Source organism: Haemorhous mexicanus, chromosome 4 (genome assembly GCF_027477595.1).
Source record: "Haemorhous mexicanus isolate bHaeMex1 chromosome 4, bHaeMex1.pri, whole genome shotgun sequence".
Lineage (NCBI taxonomy): Eukaryota > Metazoa > Chordata > Aves > Passeriformes > Fringillidae > Haemorhous > Haemorhous mexicanus.
In genome coordinates this window covers 75,513,114-75,534,473 of record NC_082344.1, presented here as the reverse complement: position 1 = coordinate 75,534,473, position 21,360 = coordinate 75,513,114, and the positions used below count along the sequence as shown (strand labels likewise).

Sequence of the window (21,360 nt, the reverse complement as noted above, 5' to 3'; positions counted from 1 at the left end):
TAAATATCCTCAAAAAGTCTGTGATTGTGCAGAATGACATCAGGCACTTCCAGATGTTTAGTAAGGAGAGATTCTGGCTTGTTCCCATATGCTTTGAGGTCTCTGGATTACAGAATTGAATATTCCTGTTCACTTAAGGTGAAGATTTGGTCCTGAAAAATGTACACAAAGTTAAAATTTATTTAACTCTGTCCAGTTTTTATTTTTTTCACTGTTCCTAAAAAATTACTTGATCTCCTGTTTATAGTCAATATCCCTATGCTCACTGTAGAGAAATTTGCAAAATAGGTGGAAAATTGACATATATTTTAGGGTGGGTGAGTGTTGTTTTTTAGCAGTGAAAGAGTTATTTTGAAATCAAGGGAATTCTGAGAGTCTTTATCTCAGTCTGACTTCTGGTGTCTGTTTTCTTACCCAGTAAAGTGGGGATAATGTCAGACTGTGGGAAATCCAGGAAAATCCTGGATTCTTAATACAAGCAAACATTTCTGATAGAAATCATGAGGTCAACAAAAGACCCAAGAAATATAAACTTGATTTTTCAGGGACTAAAATGAAAACAGAACAGCGAGTTAACAAAAAGTGAGACTTGGGGAAAAAAAAAACCAACCGTGATTTATAATTCTATTTAATTAATTTATTTATGGTAAATCAGGCTGGTAATGCTAAAACCATTGACTTTGGTAGGATCTATTCAAGGTGAGGATTTCTTCTAATGTGGGGATATCTCTGATTTTCCCTGCCATCCATCCAGCCTCAGCCACGTGGGGGTTTTTAGGGTTGCCAAGCCTTTGTGGGGGAGGAGTGAAACATCTGCCAAGAGGAGGTGAAACGCAGGGAAAGCAGCGAAATGCCAGCCTTTGTCAGCTGAAATGGGCACAGGGAAACAGCTGCAGCCTGCCAGGCTGTGGGGATCCTCTGGGAACTGGGAATCCAGCCCTGCCAGGCTCTGGGGATCCTCTGGGAACTGGGAATCCAGCCCTGCCAGGCTGTGGGGATCCTCTGGGAATTGGGAATCCAGCCCTGCCAGGCTCTGGGGATCCTCTAGGAACTGGGAATCCAGCCCTGCCAGGCTGTGGGGATCCTCTGGGAATTGGGAATCCTCTGGGAATTGGGAATCCAGCCCTGCCAGGCTGTGGGGATCCTCTGGGAATTGGGAATCCAGCCCTGCCAGGCTGTGGGGATCCTCTGGGAACTGGGAATCCAGCCCTGCCAGGCTGTGGGAATCCTCTGGGAATTGGGAATCCAGCCCTGCCAGGCTGTGGGGATCCTCTGGGAGTTGGGAATCCACCCCTTCCAGTCTGTGGGGATCCTCTGGGAATTGGGAATCCAGCCCTGCCAGGCTGTGGGGATCCTCTGTGAACTGGGAATCCTCTGGGAATTGGGAATCCAGCCCTGCCAGGCTCTGGGAATCCTCTGGGAATTGGGAATCCAGCCCTGCCAGGCTGTGGGGATCCTCTGGGAATTGGGAATCCACTGGGAGTTGGGAATCCAACAGAAATCCCAATCTGGGGATTCTCAGCTTCTTTTCCTGCCTCTGTCAAGGTGGGGGTTGAAGGCACTTCAAATTTTATTCTGTGTTCAGGCTTAGATTTATTATTTCTTACTTATATTAGAAGTCATGAGTCCTACAACATTCTACTAATAAGGCATAAAATGGCTAACTCTCTTTTTTTACAAGGTCTTTTAAGGCTAAACTAGCCAATTAAGAAATGACACCTAAATTATTGTCACTTTTAACCCAATAACTAATCACTCATATCCCACAGTGTGGATTTTTCTGTCCAGTTACAAAATACCACCCAACCCATGGAGGAGAAGGTGAGGAAGAACAACCAGCCACAGCCCTAAAACCTCCATCTTGTTTTATATATATATATATATATATATATATATATATATATATATATATAAAATAGATTCTAAAATGTTAAACTAAGTTTTCCAGCCTGTCATTATATATTATATATAAAATATATAATATTTTATACATTATATTATTATATATTACATATTATATAATTATAGATTACATATTATATTATTATATATTACATGTTATATTATTATATATTACATATTATATTATTTTATATTACATAATATATATTATATATTATGTATTATATATTACACATTACATATTTTATTATATGTTACACACTTCTAATCAAGCTACACACCCATAATCCCAGTGCTATCAGTCAATTTTTAAAGTCTTCTCCACGGTATCAGGTCAAATAGAATATTTTCTTGTGGCTCTGTGCCCTTCAGCACAGAAATTTCAAATTCCCAGCATCCAGGATTCCAGCAGGGATCAATGCTGCCTCAGTTCTGGATTACCACGTCAAGAAAAGGCAGCTTGCACTCTGGTTAAATCCAGCCAGCAGCCAGGGGAAAAAGCATTGTGGGAGAAGAAACAAGATGGAAATTCAAGCACCATGTGGCTTTCTTGAGGAAATGGATTTGTTCTTTGTGGTTGAGAAAGGCACAGTTGTTAATATTCTCTTTATTTGCCAACAGACGTGCCTTGCAGCGCCGTGTCTGTTACCAAGCTGTGACAGGCTGGCTGTTGTAAAGCAAGGTACTTTGCATAATTAGTGTGAAGACGTGAACAGATGAGCACTAATTCTTAGAAGTTAATGATTGTCAATTATCTCCCCCTTTTTTTTCCTGGATCTAGTCCAAGATTAGTGGAATATCAAGTACCTCAAGGTACAGTTCCTTAATTGGCCCAAGCACGCTTTATTGCCAGATGTCACCCCAAAACGTGGCTTTGCTTTTTGACCTGCCTTCATCAGCAGTCAGGTCAGCTTGCTGCTGTTTGAAAGCATTATTTTCTTTTTAATTCCTGGGCTGGAGGTTGTTTGGATCCATAAGCTGATCTGACCTGACACATGGCTTCCAGATCGTTAGTGCAGACAGAAAGGGGGTGAGGAGGCTGAGACTGTTCCTTGCAGCACCAGGAGATTTTATCCTGCCTTAAACCCACAGAGAAATCCCAGCTTCTGCTCAAAAGTGGTGCAAAAATTCCCACTTCACCTATTTCAACTTCTTACCTGCTCCAGAAGTTGCCTCATAGGTGCATAAATAACTTCCAGCTCTTGTCTTGCCCAAATCTTGTTGGAATCCAGGATTTTTTAGCTTCCTTAGGACCGTGTTTCCAAACACACCTATAGTTTTTGTTTCAGCAGCAGGTTATTTAGGTTTGACTGTGGTTATGTGGATGGTGGATCCAGAGCCACAACCTCCAGGGAAGCATCCCAAGGCCCACAGGTTGCTGTGGAGGTTGTTGTTTCTGTTTGAATTTGTGCTGCTGGAGCAAAATGAAAAGGAGTGCTTGTTTTGGAGATGGGAAAAGTCATGGATTTTTGTTCCCAGGACAGTCTTTTTGTTTTTGGCAGATGACTGTTTAATGGGAAATCCAAGAAAATGCCTTTATTTTCCCCTCTCTGACTTTATACACAGTTTAGGCTGTATTGTTTAAAAGCATGTTGTAAGAATTTTAATTATTCTCTTCCCTATTTCTGAATGGCATCTTTCTTCAGGCACACAAGTCTTCTGTGTTTAGTGTCAGCCTTTGAATATAATGATTTATCCTCACTTGAAATGACATTGAAAATTTTTCTGTGAAGGAGCTTTTTCAAAGAATTCACTCAGGATAGCAGAATAAGGCTAGGAAAAATATTCTGCTAAATGTCTGTTGAATATTGAGAATTAAATAAATATCTTTATTGGACCTAACATCTTACTGTGAAATAATGAATGTGTAATTAGCTCTGTGCAAATTACACATTTTATGTCAGGACACACAGCACTGACATCCAGATTTACCTGGCAGAAGTGTTTTAGCAGTTTAATCTGAGATCTTTAGGTATTTTTAAGGGCTGCACCAAAGTTATAATTTATTTGAAAAATAATGAAAGTAATTTGAGGAGAGTAAAATTGCTAACCTGAAAACTTAAAATAAGGAAGGAAATGCCCAGCCTGTGAGGATTCTCCTCCCCCAATTGTTCTTCCCTTTTTCTACCCAGCACTTGATCTGATCAGAAAATACTTCCCCAGAGCTCAAGAAGACAAAAACCTCATTTATTTTGCTTTCTCTGCTCTGGTCTTCTTGCACTTCTCATTAACACTGCTTCTTTTAAATAATAAATGTGTTTTATTGGGTCACTCTTTCGTGGAAGCCTTTGAAATTAAAATTTAAATATCTTAGGAATAGCTAACCTTGTTTCATAGGTAATGTTTTTGAATAAAGTGGAAGAAGTCTTTCCCCATGAGTTTCCATGATTGTTCTTTGTCAAATTCAGTTCTAACCATTTTTTCTGTAAGTGGTCAGTACAGGTAGGGAAAAAAATAGTGGGAAAATCAAGATATTGCTCTCTTTATGATGCATAAGAAGTTCTAAAAATGTTACAGAGCCTTAAAAACCTGTTTTATGAGCGTTGCTCTTAAAGGCATGAATTGGGGATAACCACAAAAAAAGGGAGGCAGGGAGTGAATCCATCCATCCATCCATCCATCCATCCATCCATCCATCATCCATCCATCATCCATCCATCCATCCATCCATCCATCCATCCATCCATCCATCCATCCATCCATCCATTCATCCATCTATCCTCCAATAGAAATTGAAATATTCCAGGTAAAAAGAACAATTGAGGGATTCAGAACTGAAACATTTGACCTAAAAAGGGGCAGAATTACTGCTGGGGACTGCAGTGACTTTGTGCTTCCCATGGAAGTATCTCCAAATGAAGTGTTGTCTGTCCTTTATCACTGATGTTTGAATTTCACTCAGATTTGCCATAATGGAAACCTTTCATGTCCATTCTTTCTTTCAGAGAAAGTAGAGCATAAAAATTGTAGTATTGCTGAAAAGACCTATTTGCTTTTTTGCTTGGCTAAAGTAATGCTGAAAATAGAAATATTTGACCTTACTTTATTGTTTGTTTGAACTGCTCATAAATTTAGCTCTGTTTGAGTGTTTCTGTGAGAGACATTTGTTTCCTGGAGCTGAACAGCTCATAGTTCTATAAACAAGTCTATAAACAAGAAATCCCATTCAGTAATATCAACAGTGAAATTTCTTGTCTTTTATCTGTATTTAAACAAACTCCCAGAATGGTGCCTGGAAGCACAAATTGTGTTGCTCTCTCACAAATTGTGTTGTGTGGCTGAAAGATGCATATTGGGCAACTGAATTAAAATTTATGTAATGAACTATTCGCTTTGATTAGAAAAAAAAAAATCTGTCTGGCTGTTGTAGATGGAATTTTTGCCTGGTTTAAAGATAAATATTGGACAGCTGAATTAAAATTTATATAATAAACAATTTTTATGGTAAAAAATCTCAGCGATACTTGGCATTGTTGCATTTCTCTTTAATGTTTGAACTGATGATCTTGGAGGTCTTTTCCAACCTTATTGATTCTCCTGATGGTGCTGGAGGTGCCAAAACTCTTTCCCAAACTCCTGTTGAGGTATTTGTGCACTCATGGTCCCTTCTGATGTTACTTTGTTTTTTCTTCTCTGGTAGGAGAAGGAATTTCTGTTGGCCAGGTGAGAGCAAACCTGAGCAGCAATTTTTGTAGGTTGGAGATTAACAGAGCTCATGGGTTAAAGGAATAATTAAAATTCCTGCCTGCTCTCAGTGCTGTGGGCTTCATCTTTTAGTGGGCAAAAATAATCAGGAATGGCTTGATTTAAGGTCCATATCTCAAGGAAAAAAAACCCAAATTGAAGTGTGTCTATTTACTTTCTGTAACAAAGAAAAGAAAGCTGGGTCAGCTCTTCAGCCTCCCAGTTTGACATTTCACAGCAGTGACCTTGAGGACAAATTCTCTTTTTTTTTTTGTTTTGCAGCTGCAGCCGCCTCAGAAATATTCAGACTATTTTGACACAGAGCAGCAAATCTCAGCCTGATGGAATCCTCTGCATTTTAGGTTAGTGTTACAATTTTTGTTCTCATTATGCTGATAAAGATACCACGAGTTTCAGAAAGAAGAAATTCATCTTGCTGCTCCAAGCCCCAGCCTGGTTTCTCAGCTGATGTTACATTCTCTTCTCCCTAAACAATTCTTCATTCTATTTACTAATTTTGGGCAAAGAATTTTAAAGAGTGGCCTAAGAAATCTGGAAAGCAGTTAGGAGTTAAATGTTGGCACATAAAATTCATGTGGTTTCAGTGTTTTATTTCTTCTGGGATTGGGAGAAAAGAGCAGCAGAAATAAAGGTGCACGTGCAAGTGTGCTGTGGGACAATAACAGGGGTTTTGTGTTGCTATAATAGCAATTCATTGTTGTTTCAGGATATAATCAGTGTCAGGATCTTAAAGGAAAAATGCAGACATTGTGATTGAAAACTTGAGTGCTTAGAGAAAAGGACTGAGGAGTAATTGTTTAAATAATATATTGCAGTTAAATAGCAGAAATCTGATGTAGCCCTAAAGAAGCTCTATGTAGGAAGTGATACCACAGTCTGGTTTTTTTTTGGGTTTTATTCTGTTTTTCAATGATGTTGCATGAGAACTTAAAGCTCATTTACTGTACAACAGAATAAAATTTATAAATAGATATATAGATGTCTTCTAAAGTTCTTCTAAGCTTTCTGATGTTTACATTTTTGTAATGGACTTTCTCACACACTTTTCATGTAAATAATGATTGTTTTGCATTCCTTTCTAGAAGAGGAGTGAATTGATGGACTTTTAGTTTATCAGTGTGGTTAGAGAGGTAGCAATTCCATCCTCCAATCCATAGTCACTTTAGGAATTCTATAAATATCAAGGTCCAGAAATAAATTTGCCTTTTTTACCTTAAATATCTCAGCATGTGAGTGTCGTTCATTCCGTGTCGTATTATGACATATATATATATATATATAAAAAGCTGATTTATAACATATTCTAATTTATAACATTTATAAACAGATAGTAATTTATAGTAGATAACATTCTCTTCTAGTCAGTGTTAACTGTACAACATGACCCTGCACTCTCTGGGGTAAGAGGTTAAGTCTCTAAGTAGGAACTGTACAGCCAGAAGCTCGGTGAGGTCACTGTGTCAGCCTTCCAGTGAAACTGAATCATGCAGGATAAACTCCTTGGGTTTTGCATTTGCTGCTGATTTAATTCCATAAAACATGTTAACTGGTGACACTGCAGTATTTCTTAATTATTATTAACTCTGAGACTGCAGAAAGTCCCAGGTAAGGAGCAGTCGCTGAAAACATGGCCCAGCTTTAAGGAAAGCAGAGGAATTGCTTTGTGTAATCCTCAGGGTTGTGTGGAGGATTTAATTCTCTTCAGAAGAACATACCTCTTAATAAATGAGCACTTGTGGTATGGAAATATGGGAGGTGTGTTTTGTTGGGAGATTTGTGCTTTGCCCTGATCTCTCAGCACCCACAATGGGACTCTTGTCTGCTCTGGCCTGGCTCCTGTAGCCTGCAGAATTTCTGGCATAACTTCCATGAAACAGGCATGTCACTGTTGTAAATGCATTAAATCTGTCATCAAACACGGGCTTCTGATGACAAAACCCATGTAGTTTTACATCCTCCTGGCTTGTGTGGAGAGTGGATACTCACAACAGGTTTTTTATGTTCTGTTTCACTTGGCTGCTTTTAATGGCCTGCAGTTAATGCAGTTCCCTCACCTCAACTTCAGTTTCATACTGGGCTGGGAGATAAAACCAGAATAAACTTCCAGAGCTTCACTTCATATTCATTAATATTTGTACTGAAATTAAACCCAGCATTGTGAGATCCCAGAGAGAGATGAGAACTGACCCACTGTTGATAGAAGTATTTAAATGGAGTTACACTGATTTTTAAAAGGAATCCTCTAATCTGATTTTGAAGGGCTTGCATGGTAACATTCCTGCATTCTTTGCTGGGGAGAAAAGGTCTCACAACTGACAGGAAAATGGAATTTGGAGGTTGGCATGTCAAATGGCTTTAAAAAGCTGTCATGTCTTAGCTGAGTGTGTTGCTGTTCAAACTGATCTACTTAAATTCTACTGTAAATTATTTCCTAAGATAATGGTGCTCCTAGGTATCCTCCCTTTCAGCAGAGATTTTCAGCTCCTGGTTCAGTGATTTCTGGGGATGTGCTGTGAGCAGGGGTCTCTGTAACTCCTGGAGTTGTAGCTCCTCTGATTGTGGATTAAACTCTTTCACCATTCAGCTCAGCTGAGCTGATTTTGCAAATATTGATATTTATTTTCCATTCTCCTCAAAGAGTCTGGGGATACTTTCAAGGCCATTCCAGTAAAGATTTTTTTTAAGTTTGGTTCTGTTCACATATTGCTTTTTTTAGATTACAAATAATCTAGATTATTTATTTAGCTTATATATTTTATATACTATATAAATATAAAGTATATCTAGAATCTAAATATATAATACATAACATGTAAAATGATAATATTATACAAAATGTAAAATATAGAATAGTATTATATAATTATATAATCAGAATATATAATATACAATATAGAAATATATACAATATAGAAATATATAGTATATATGGTATGGTATATATGATATTATATATGTAATTGAAATATGTAATATATAATACATATAATTATAATATAGATGATATAAATATGGTATATTATGTGTGGTATCTTATATATTAAATATTGTATATTATATATTTTAGTTATATATCATCTAAATACATAAATTATATTATCATTTATATAATGTATTTGTATATATATATAATATATAATCTAAATAAATAATCTAGATTATTTATGATCTAAACAGCAATATGTGAACAGAACCAAGAAAGATAAGGTTCACATAATCTTTTTTAGGCTATATTTTCTCCATTATCTCCATCCCACACAGAGCTCTCCCTGCTGGGGTTTCTCCCACATTCTGAGAACCTTTAGCACATTGTTCTGATTGTTTATCCCATTCCCTTTCCAAACATAATTTGAAGGATTATTTTCCAGAGTTCTGTTGCTTTTGGGCCAATATCTGAAGGTGAATGTCCATTCCCTCCATCCTCTCCCTCCTGCTGTCCCCAGGTGCATTTTCCATCCCTGGATGTCTCACACCCATTTGATCTTAGCCAGCAGACAAATTTCCCCCTGCATTTGGCCAGAAAGCTTTTGTGAAAAATGCACATTTTATGATTGGCTCTTTGTAAATATTAAAATGGTTATGTTGGAAAGTTGTGTTGTATTAATCTCCTTTAAGTAGTGTGGAATGGAGTTTTTAGGTTATAGCATAATACTAAACTAGAAACTATGTGATGTAAGGTATTTTTTTGTAACTGACCCAAGACATGGAAAAGATAACCAAGAAATTCTTCTCGTTGTCCTCTCTGGGTGGAGGTACAGCAGGATTCCAGGAAAAGAATTATTGCCCCTTATTGGGAAGGCCCAGGCTCCAGGGAAACAAGGCAATTGATTTACAAGATGAAGGGGGGAAGTTGACAATAAACAAAAAAATTTGAAAGGAATGTTTGCATCATGTATGAGATATATGAATATGCAACAGGCTACTGCTTTTAAGGGTTAATCCTTTTTTAGAGAGCTCTGCTTTTTGGGGCTTAGTGCCCAGGAAGCATCCAGAGGTCCATAATTCTTTGCTTTTGTTGTCCTAACTCTGATTGTCCAAATTCTTATTGCTCTAATTTTTTTTATTACTACTTTTATGACGGTTTTATTACTCTTAAACTTTTACAATTTTAAAACAAGTGATTTTCACACTTTCTGCCAATTTAACAAACCGAATGGGCTCTCTGAGGGGCAGCTGAGCAGGAACCTCGGGCTCAGCCTGACTCAGGCTGTGCTCACAGCCCTGCCAGGGGCTGGGAGCAGGAGGGGGAGTTCCAAACTCCCAGCTCAGCTGGAGACAGGCGTCGGGCTTTCCTAATTAATGGCCTTGCCCATTGTTCTGGGGAGGACTCCTGATATGCTCTTATCTTGGTCATTGTTTCATTTCCTGTTTGTTTTCTGCTAGATTATCTCTTCCTTTAACTCCAAATGTTGCTGTAGAGTAGCACCAAAGCCTCAGTGTGAAAGCTCCTCTCTGGACAGGATACTTGAAAGACCCAAGTAAACCACAAATTCCAGATATTCTGCAGAATTCATGGTTTTGTGTTAAACAAATGCCTTCCCTGCATGGCTGTCAGTGCTCTGCAAGCAATAATTCACCCGTGTCCTCTATTAGAAGAGTTAAATTTGTCAGCTGTCCCCCTTTAAGATCTTTTGTTTTCTCTTCCCCTCCTTCTGTCACTAACAGAAAAAGCAGGGATTTGGAGTTTGGCTTGGAAGATCTTCCCTGCTCTAAGCTGCTGTACCCAGATAAAATCTCAAACTCTTCAAGGGATGGTGACATCAACTTTTTTTTTTTTTTTTTTAAAGTGAGGGCAGTTTCTCATTTTTCTTCTGATCTTCCAGAAATTAGAATCACAGGATCATAGGATGGTTTAGGTTGGAGGGACCTTAAAAATTCTGTAGATTCAACTCAGTGCCATGGGCAGGGACACCTTCCACTGTCCCAGGGTGCTCCAAGCCCTGTCCAGCCTGGCCTTGGGCACTTCCAGGGATCCAGGGGCAGCCACAGCTGCTCTGGGCACCCTGTGCCAGGGCTCAGCACCCTCCCAGGGAACAATTCCTTCCCAATATCCCATCCATCCCTGCCCTCTGCTACTGGGAACCATTCCCTGTGTCCTGTCCCTCCATGCCCTTGTCCCAAGTCCCTCTCCAGCTCTTCTGGAGCCCCTTTAGCACTGGAAGGAGCTTTGAGATCATTCTGGAGCCTTCTCTTTTCCAGGCTGGACATTGCCAGCACTTTCAGTCTGTCTGTGCCAGATTATTGCTCCTCTGAGCCTTCAGAAGGTGCCTCAGTTAGGCAGGTAATTAGTGGAACAGATTATCCTCAGGGGATTGTGTGTGCTCACTTCCCAAGGCTGCAGCTGATCCCATTGAAATGGAGTTCCCTAAAACAATGGGACAGTTTCTTCCTGGAAGAAGGGAGTCTCCACTTGTTTGTAACTGAAATCCCACCTAGACACAAGGGCTTTGGCAGCTGTATTTGTGTGTTGAGTCCCATTAAATTCCAGCTTACATTGGTGTGCCTGCTTTCATGGGGCTGAAAGTGGAAATAAAATACAGGGACACCTGTGAGTGAGAGGTCAGAAACAGCAGGAGAATGAGGGTTCAAAGATTATGGCAGGAAAAAAAAAACCTTTTGAGGGCTGAGAAGGCTGGGACAGATGTCAGGCAGCTTTCCCCCAAATATCAGATACCTTGGAGTACATGTGAGCTCCCACAGTTACTGAGCAAACAAAGAATTTAAGGTGTGGGATTCAGTAGCTGGATGCAGACACATCATCTGGTTAGCACCCTAAAGCTGAAGCATAATGTGAAAAAGGAGCACAAACAGGAGAACCTGAGGTTTGTTCCAGTTTTTGCCAAGTCCAGGTGACTCTTGGCTGGTTTGGTTTCCAGTTCCAGTGCTGAGACTCAGATGTTCAGGCCATGTTATTCCATTATCAATGTGCTGATCTCTCTTTTAGCAGTGCTAACAAATCCCATTTTGTTGGCAGCCATTCCACTGTATCCTAATGTAATAAATCCAAATTTGTTGGCAAGGGTCCCACTGAGTTCTAATCTAACTTGGTAGGAAAATTTGCCATTAGAGGAATTTTTTGGCGGTCAAGACTGGTGACCTCCTTGAAATGTGAGTGGCAAGGATGCTGCTTTTTGTGCACTTGTACTTGTTTGAAAAAACTGGGTTTATTCCAGTAGAATTATGACTGTGCCTGTCATCCAGAGAGATGAAGATTGATGAAAATAGTTTCTAAATCTGTGACCTCATTCCTTTCTTCTTGAATTTATCTTTTATCTTTTCATGCTCCAGATTTTCAGTTGTTTTCATTTAATTTTCCCAAGGACCAGGAAAGGTTTCCTTGGAAGCTTTTTGTGCCCCATATTTTTTGTCAGAACATCTTTTCACAAATTGTCAGAAGTCTGCAGTGGCTCTCTGGTGACTCAGGGATTGCTCTATAACACTGATAAGATAATGTTTAATCATGTATTCTAAAGCAGGAGATTTGGGTCACAGGATTAGTTTGTTAGGAAGCTTCAATCAAGAACATATTAATTAGAATGCATCCTGCATCCAGGCAGATGTTTGAATTACTAGAAAAAACAGAATTTTGAATGCACAGCACTGCAGAAAACAAGACATTTAAAATTTTTAAGGAATACTCATGGACTTAGGTTGAAAGGGAGATGTCAGCATGTGGCAGTGATCTTGCAAAATCTCCTTTTCCCTACCCTGTTCTCTCAGTGTGTTCAGCAGGGGAGTTGAGTTCATACTCCTTTTTTAAAGTTTAATAAATTGAGGAAGAAGATAAACTTTTCAGGTGTGCAGTGTTAGGACACACACCAGTTCTGCTGTGCTTTTTTTTTGCAGGCATAGACAGTCGATACAATGAAGGATGCAGAGAGCTGGCAAATTATCTGCTCTTTGGTTTGTACAACCAGAACAACAATGACTTTGAAAGGACAGGTTTTCCTGAGGAAGTTCTGGATGGTGAGTAATGTTCTCAATATTTTTTACCTGTTCTGGACATAAGATGAGCAGAAAAAGGGACATACAAAAAAAAAATAAAAATAAAGGTCATTAAGTCTCAAGTTGTTTGTATATGCCTGAAAATATCTTCTTAGAAACACTGCCAAAGGACTCATTTTTAAACATAAAAAATATATTTCATATGTTTTCTACTGCACAATTTATCTCAAATGTTGTAAACTTACACAATTACAGTCTGTTAGTTCAGTCAGTTAATACTGATGTGTGATCACACCTCTGCACTTCTAAACTACTTGAGCTCTTTTTCACTTCAGCACATTAGCTCACCTTTGTCATACTTGGAATGTGGCCAATCCCTGGGATCACAGCTTTTTATTCCCTTATTTGCATGGAAGTTTTGGATATCTCCCCTGTAGGCTGTGGTGTTGATAGTTTTTACTTGAAGCAGCTCTGATGTAACATCAGGCAAGAGCAGCTGGAGTTGAGAGTTCTGGAAGTGCTCTGGGAAGGCTCATCCTGACCCTCTTGGCTGCACAAAGGACAGGCTGATGCAAGTCCTGAGCAAGAGTTTGGAATTACCCCCCAGTTGTCTGGAACAGTAACAAGTGCTCTTGTGCTTGGGACTGTCTGTGGCTGCCAACTGCTCCTTCTGTTTGTTCAAAAAAAATCAGGAATTGCATTCAGATAGCTGAACAATCTTCTTTTTTAATGAGGTGCATAGTAGAAAAAATGTTTTCTGTTCAGTTTCTCTTGTGTGTGGAGTCCTGATGCTGGAATTTTTGTTGTGCTTGTTGCAGATATAATCATATTAATAAAACCTGACAGTGTTCATCTGTACTGTAACCCTGTGAATTACAATCATCTTTTACCCTATGTGGCACACTGGAGGAACTTGCATTTCCACTGTCTGACTGAAAATGAGGTAAGTGAAAAATGAATGCAGACAAGATTTGCCAATGAACTTGGTAATGAACTGATCCTTAAAGTGAAACTTTTAAAAACATTCTTTCCAGAAGCTTTTTTTTCTCTTTCCTCCTCAGCAGGGGAGTGATATGTGTGTACATCTGGGTATTATCATTTGCTAAAATGTAAAAGAAGAATATGTTGTCAATACTTTCATTTGTTGGAGTGTGAGGACAAATTGCTCCTCTCTCCCACTAACTGCTGTTGTTTTGACCTGAGTCAGTGATCTTTTAATGAGGAAAAAAATGTGGCTTGTGAAAAATGCAAAATGTGAATCAAGTATCACAGTGGACACTGAGATTTCCCACATCAGCCTTGTTTGCTGCCAAAGCAATGTTTGCATTGGCTGCCAAGAGTTTGAGAATATTAGGAAAGATGGGCTTAGAAAGTCCTTTAAAATCAAGAAACTTCATTATGTATTTTCATTTTAACTACTAAATCTATCTGTTTAGAACTATTAACCTCACTTCCACTACATTCCATGACTGATGTGTTTCATCTTGAACTTAAAAGTCAAAGTATTCTAGAAAAAGTCCATTATTGTTGTGAAGTATTTTTAGAGGAGTAAAAAATGAAAATTCTCTTTGTCTGGGTGTAGAATAAGGACCTTTTCATTCCAGTGGAGACTGGAGATGCTTCTTCCTACATTGAGTTCTGTAGTTCCTTTTCTAAGTTGGAATTGTTCTGAATTCTGCAGGGAGTGGGTTTGGAGCCTGTGATGGTGAGTAAAGCCAGTGGGAAAGTCAGGCAGAGAAATCTTTTGTTCCCTTGAGTTTTCAGCTTGGAAGTGATGGGACTTAAAATAGACTGATTGTGTGTCTGGTTGATAGCTTAGATCACAGAATTAGGGAATAATTTAGATTACAGGAGACCTCTGGAGATCATCTTGGCCAACCTCCTGTTTCTGTGGTGAGATCAGATCAGATTTCTCAAGGTTTTTTTGCAGCTGGGTGTTGAAAGCATCCAAGGATGACTGCAGAACCTCTGCTGGCTGCCTGCTGCATTTTCCCACTGTCCTCCTAGTGAAAAAGTGTTTCCTTTTATCAAACCCAAACCTGCTTGTTTTAAATCATGACTTTTGTCATGCCCACTGTGGAGAGCCTGGCTTTGCCATCTCAGTCATATTTTGGTGGGTTTGAGGTGCAGATATTGAGCAAGCCTGGATCTCTCCTTCTGGGACAAGTGCTGCATCCCACTGACTGTGGTGGCCCTCCACTGATCTTGCTCCAGTTTATAAATACCTTGTCCATGGATCCCAAAATTTGTTGTGGATACAATTCCAGGAGTGCAGGCAGAGAGGGATAATTCTTGTTAGGATAGAACAGCTGAGCTCCAGGTTAAAACATGCCACAGCAAAACCCAAAGCCTGGCTTCACAAGGCTTCTTTGTTGCCAAAATCCTTGCTGAAAGGGCAAATCTGATGCCATGGAGCAGAGAAGTTCTTAGCACACAGTTGCCAGTGCAGCTGCAATCTCAGCTATTGAATTTTAAGCTTCATCTGCTTATGGGCTTTGATATGATTTATTGTGGTAAAGAACCTTAATCACTCAGTGTTGCCATGATGTGACTGGCAAGGTGAATCATGTGCTTTGTGGAAATGAGGGGAAAGGTTTGGTTTTGGAAGCTGAAAATAGAGTTTTACTTCATTGCTGTTTGGTGTGAGTGCACTGAGCACTTGCAGTCCCATTCCCAGTGTATAAGAATTGCCATTTTCTGAGATTACTGCTGAAAGACAAGCAAAACCTTGCTGTGTCAGGCTTTAAGTGCATCCTGTTTACAGGAGAATTGACTGCAGTGGCTTTTAAGTATTTTAGTGATAGAAATGACTTCATAAAAATGAAACCAAAAAAGCACAAGAATTTTAGAAATAAATAAAGCACTACTGTACCTGGCTCTGGCAAAACACAGAGCTTCTGCTTCTTTTTTTCCTTCCTACTTGTTTTAACTAGACCACAGGAATTTAAGAGAATATCCTAGTTATTGGGGGAAAAAAAATCCCATATTACTAAAAAAAGATGCCCATGTTCAAAGTGGCCCAATAGGATAAAATACAGAAATTTGCTGTTGTAAACTCTGGGGTGTCACAGTTGAACTGGCTGCAACAGCAGATTGTGAGCAAGCCTTTAGCACCCTGCCAAAACCCAAGTTCTTGTTCCAATGACATTTTTAAGTCTTGAGAAACTGGCAGTTGGTTGGGGCTTGGCTTTGAGCTGCAGCTTTGATCTGGGATTGAAGGAGGAACCCACCATGGAGGAGCTGGGGCTGCAGCTTAAATTCAGGCTTGGTTTAAAAGAACTTGTTCTCAAAAGAAATGTGTTGGGTGTAGCCTGAAGCTCCCAAGAAGTTCATAATCATGTCATTTGCCTTGATAAGAAGCTCAGAGCACTGCACACAAAAATAAAATAAAATAACATAGGCAAAACACCTCTGCCTTCTGATCTTGCTCCAGAAAACAAGTGGCTCTTGAGGAAGCCAGCAGGGCTAAACCTGTTGGCTCCAGACTTGCTGCTAAACTGCTTTTCAGGCCAAAGTCAGTGTGTTTGCAGCTTTGTGTTCTGTTAGAAAATGGACTTTAGTGTGATTTGTCTCTTCAGTCTGGTTTTTATGCTTTTCTGAGTTAGGATATTTGCTCTTCAGTCTGCTGAAGCCTTCAGACAGCGTTGCATGAGGGTTTCTCCTCCTCTTGCCTTCTTTTCCTGCAATTCACCTCTCCCTCAGACCAAAACTGGTTCTCCTTGCCTCATCTGTGACCTGGAGCTTATTCTGTCATTGGTTTTCCTTGCTCAGTGTTGTTTAGCTGGTAATTCAGTACCTTATATTAATTTTTTTTCCCTCGGTGGCACGTTTTTCGTGGCACATCAGTTGGTATCCTCACAATTACTTTTATCTTTCAAATCTGGATGTTGAAAGACTTCACTGAAAGCTGAAAATAAAGTCTATAATTATGCCTTCATGTGTCATGATTAAAAACCTTGCTTTGAAGTTTGATTTTTTTTCAATTTTCCATTGGCTTGAGTCCATCCCTGCCGTGATGGGATTTCCAAAATACAGAAAGAGATGCTTGAGCTTCAGGAGGCTGTAGGTGATATTTTAGTGCTTTGAATGCTGCATCTTCTCTTTCCTACCACTCAAATCAGGGCATGCCTGATCCAATTTGATTTGAAATGGCTTCTTTCAGTATGAAGATGAAGAAGCTGCAGAGGAATTCAAGATTTCCAGCTTTGTGGACATGGTCAGGGATTGCAGCCGCATTGGGATCCCCTACAGCTGCCAAGGTAGGCTGGGTGGTGCTCAGAATTGTTGGGTTTGGGGTTTTTTTGGGTCTATTTTTTGTTTTTTTGGGGTTTGTTTTTTTGTGAAGGTTGAGATTGAAGGAACTTGAGATGGTATTTCACATTCAAACTTGGATTTTTAAAAAAAAATTTATGTTACAGTTTCATAAGCAGTGAGTTCTGTAGTAGTTTACTAACAAGGTATAAAATGGCTAACTCTCTTTACAAGGTCTTTTAAGGTTAAATTATCTAATTAAGAAATGATATTTAAATTCTTTTTATTTTTAACTCAATAACTAATCTTTTATGTCCTGCAATGTGGACTTTTTGGTCTAATTTCAAAATATTACTGAAACTCATGAAAAAGAAGGTGAGGAAGAACAACTTCAAAACTTCTTATATAGCTTTATATATTTTATTATATTTTAAAGCTTGAAACTCTAAGTTTTCTACTTTGTGATATCACACACTCCTATTCAAATTACTCACTTTTAATTTTAATCAATTTTGGAAGCCTTCTCTACAGCCTTAGGTTAAATATAGGATTCTCTTGTGGGTCTGTGCTTTTCAAAACCAAAAGTTTAAAATTCTCAGCATCTAGAGTCCCAACACAGAGCAGAAGTGGTTTTGCACCCTGCAGCTTCAGGGAATGAAGATTTCCTTGCCTTAGGAGAGAAATAAGGATTAGTAAGTCATTAGTTTCCTTTTAGCATCCTTTCCCTTAAGAGTTGAATTTCTTTCTGAGAGCTGGAAGCCCTCAGAGTTCATCTGGGGAGGGAATGCCCCCAGCCTGAGGCAGAGCAATGATTTGCATTCAGAGCAGTGTCTTGAGCTGCTACAGAACTTCTCTGTTCCCATGGGAGCTCCAGAGAAATCCTTCTTTATGGAAGGGGAGAATAAACATTTCTTTATGCAAGTTTCCTTTTTTAGAACTGAAAAAAGCCTGCCCTGCACAGCTTCCTGTTGGGATCTGGAGCCAGCCTTGAGCCTCAGCAGTGTAATCTTGCATTCTTTTTTTATTCCTAATTCTTTATTGCTTCCCTTAGGGGAGGCTGATATGCTCTGACTGCCTAAAAAGTCATTAATGAAAGTGCCAGGAGGAAGTTTTAATCTCCCTCAACTTAAAATCCTGATGAAATGGGGATGATGGAAGAAATTCCTCCCTGTGAGGGTGGTGAAGCCCTGGCACAGGTTGTCCAGAGAAGCTGTGGCTGCCCCTGGATCCCTGGAATTGGATCCAGGGATCAGGATCCAAGCCCCATCCAAGCAAGGCCAGGTTGGAGGGGCTTGGAGCACCCTGGGGCAGTGGAAGGGGGAGGATGGGATGAACTTTAAGGTCCTTTCCCATCCAAACCATTCTGGGATTCTGTGATGTTGTATTTCAGTATCTACTTAAGGCCAAGTATTTGATGAACTGGTGTAAGCAAAGCTTCCTGTTTATTATCTTGAATTTTAATTGTTAATCAGCATGTAATGAAGTTTGCAAGGAGATGTGGAATATCCTGAAAAAAAGGGACAAAATTCAGGGTGTAGAGGAGCTTCTGAAATTGCCCGCTGCATCAAAAATAATTTTCGCTTCAAGATTTTCAGCTGTACAAAAATGGGATTTTTCTACAACTGAATCTTTGAATCCCAAGAACTCAGGAAGAGCTGAAATGCCAGGATTTGTGAGGGAAGGTTGCTGTGCTTGCTTTGCAGGCCACCTGCAGATATTTGACATGTTCATCGTGGAGAAGTGGCCGATCGTCCAGGCCTTCGCGCTCGAGGGGATCGGGGGCGACGGCTTCTTCACCATGAAATATGAAGTGAGTGCTTCCCTTGGCCATCTCCTTCCTGAGGCAGAGCTTACTCATGAGATTATTTTCTTTGGAGAGCACTTTTGGAGATGATTTAGTCCTGACTCACTGCTCAAGCGAGCTGCTAAATTGGATGGAGGTTTTTGGATCTTGTAAAGCTGAGGCAGGATGGAGAGCCTGTGGTGTGGCTGAGGTTCTGTTCTGGGCTGCACAGCACTTTCTCCTGGATAAACCATTATTTGAACATTCACCCCAGGCCTCTGTTGTGATTTACAACTCCTTTTTCCTTTCCTTTTCCTTTATTCCTTTTTCCTTTTTTCCTTTTTCCTTTTTTCCTTTTCCCTTTTTTTTCCTTTTTCCTTTATTCCTTTTTCCTTTTTTCCTTTTTCCTTTTTTCCTTTTTCCTTTTTTCCTTTTTCCTTTTTTCCTTTTTCCTTTTTTCCTTTTTCCTTTTTTCCTTTTTCCTTTTTTCCTTTCTCCCTTTCCTTTCTCCCTTTCCTTTCTCCCTTTCCTTTCTCCCTTTCCATTTTCCTTTCCTTTTTTTCTTCCCCTTTCCTTTATCTTTTTCCTTTATCTGTCTTTTTCCTTCATCTTTTCCCCTTTCCCTTTCCCCTTTCCCTTTCCCCTTTCCGTTTCCCCTTTCCCTTTCCCCTTTCCCTTTCCCCTTTCCCTTTCCCCTTTCCCCCTTCCTTTTCCCCCTTCCTTTTCCCCCTTCCTTTTCCCCCTTCCTTTTCCCCCTTCCTTTTCCCCCTTCCTTTTCCCCCTTCCTTTTCCCCCTTCCTTTTCCCCCTTCCTTTTCCCCCTTCCTTTTCCCCCTTCCTTTTCCCCCTTCCTTTTTCCCCCTTCCTTTTTCCCCCTTCCTTTTCCCCCTTCCTTTTCCCCCTTCCTTTTCCCCCTTCCTTTTTCCCCCTTCCTTTTTCCCCCTTCCTTTTTCCCCCTTCCTTTTTCCCCCTTCCTTTTTCCCCCTTCCTTTTTCCCCCTTCCTTTTTCCCCCTTCCTTTTTCCCCCCTTCCTTTTTCCCCCCTTCCTTTTTCCCCCTTCCTTTTTCCCCCCTTCCTTTTTCCCCTTTCCTTTTTCCCCCCTTCCTTTTTCCCCTTTCCTTTTTCCCCTTTCCTTTTTCCCCTTTCCTTTCCCTTCTCCTTTCCCTTCCCTTCCTTCTAGAGCCACCTCTACCAATAACCAATTTTTTTACCCCTAGATGGATTTTTTTACCCTTAATTTTTTAGATGGGCTCTAGATCTTCAAGAGCAGAACAAGAGGAGCTGGTTAGTGCTGAACACCTTGAGATGAGCTCAAAAAATAAGAAAAGACTATGCTTGGGTCACTGGTTTTGAGTGAAGAGATGCCCCCTATTCTCTCCCTGACATTGTATATTCATGGGCCATCATACCCTGCTCAATAGGGCAACAATCAGGATTTAATTGTTCCTATATTTAATAATGATTTAACTCTGAGCAACTTATGCCATTGATTTGCCCATTTATTAATTATGCTCTGAACAGCATTTTCAGATGACAGCTTTGCATTTCTGTGCTTGTTTAAAGCTTCTTTGCTTTCATGTTTTGAATCTCTGCCACAGCAATGCAGATGTTCCATTTTTCTTATCACTCCTCCATTTTTACAGCCACAATGGGCTTTTGTCTGACTCCTGATAGCTGGAAAACCTCCAGAGAATTAATAGTGCCATTTTTAAAGTCTCATCATATCTATAATTGTACATGCCTGCTCAGAAATATTCTCTGTGAGTTCCTGTGCCTTTCTGAGCACTGTTCTCTTCCCACTGGGTGGAAAATTTGAAGCCTCAAGGTTTTTTTCAGGTTTTTTTTTATTCCATCACTGGTTCTGTAACACTCTGTGGTGTGAACCTGCCCAAAGCATTAAACACAGAGTGCAAACAGATGAGATCTTTGGGGAGGGCAGTCTGTCACCCTTCCTGATACATAAAATGAGTTACTGAAAATTCCACTGGCAGTTCAGGAGCTGTTGGGTCTTTAATTACCTTTTAATTACCCCAGTTCATTTCACAAATCTGTAGAGGCTGTGAAAAAAAATGTTCAGACAGGGTGGCACAGACAGAACCTCTCCTGTGTGATCCAGGGAGCTGATTCTGTCCCCAGGCACTCTTGAGTGCTTCAAAAGGAGCAGGGAAAATTCCTGGACTCCTTTTTTGAGAGCAATCATGTTGGCTCTGGCACTCCAGGCAGCTCCAGCTGGAGTTCTTGCTGCTTCCTCCTTGAACTCAGTGAGGGGATTTCAAATGGGAAATGACATTTTAAACTTTGTACATGTTTGTGTGGTTCTGTGTCACTGAGGGGGGAGGAAACAGGCTGGGAGTGCATTTGGGATCACTGTAAATCATCTATAAATGAATTCTTCTGCCATTATTAAAAGGGGAGGTTTTTGGTGCATTTTTAGCTCAAGACTTTCCCTCTGAGATTTTTCCTCTTCTGTGTGTTCTCTTAGATGGAATATATGAAGGATGATAATTCAAGATTTTAAAGGCAGTTGCTCTTTTACTGGATAAATCAGAGTTGCTCATGATGCTGTAATTTAGAAAATTTCCTGTGTTTATAGGAATGGAATGGAAGTGAAGTCTGAGAAATCATTATTACATGAGTACCTGGAATAACAGTAAAGAAAACTGCTTAAGAAAATTCCAGCCAGTGTTGCATTTTTAACTGAGTGGGTGACAGGGAGTAAATGCAGAATCATTCAGATTCCAGTGTCCCTTTAGAATAGATTTTTAAATATTGCTC

General features: G+C 39.8%; 1 protein-coding gene across 1 annotated transcript in view; it reads left to right on the top strand.

The window, feature by feature from the left end:
• Positions 1-21,360, top strand: part of DNAAF9 (dynein axonemal assembly factor 9) — a 73,125-nt gene that overhangs the window by 3,950 nt on the left and 47,815 nt on the right. Inside the window, 5 exon segments of the mRNA XM_059845471.1 lie at positions 5,869-5,948; positions 12,454-12,573; positions 13,371-13,495; positions 16,715-16,811; positions 18,507-18,613. Coding sequence (XP_059701454.1) covers positions 5,869-5,948; positions 12,454-12,573; positions 13,371-13,495; positions 16,715-16,811; positions 18,507-18,613 — 529 coding nt within the window.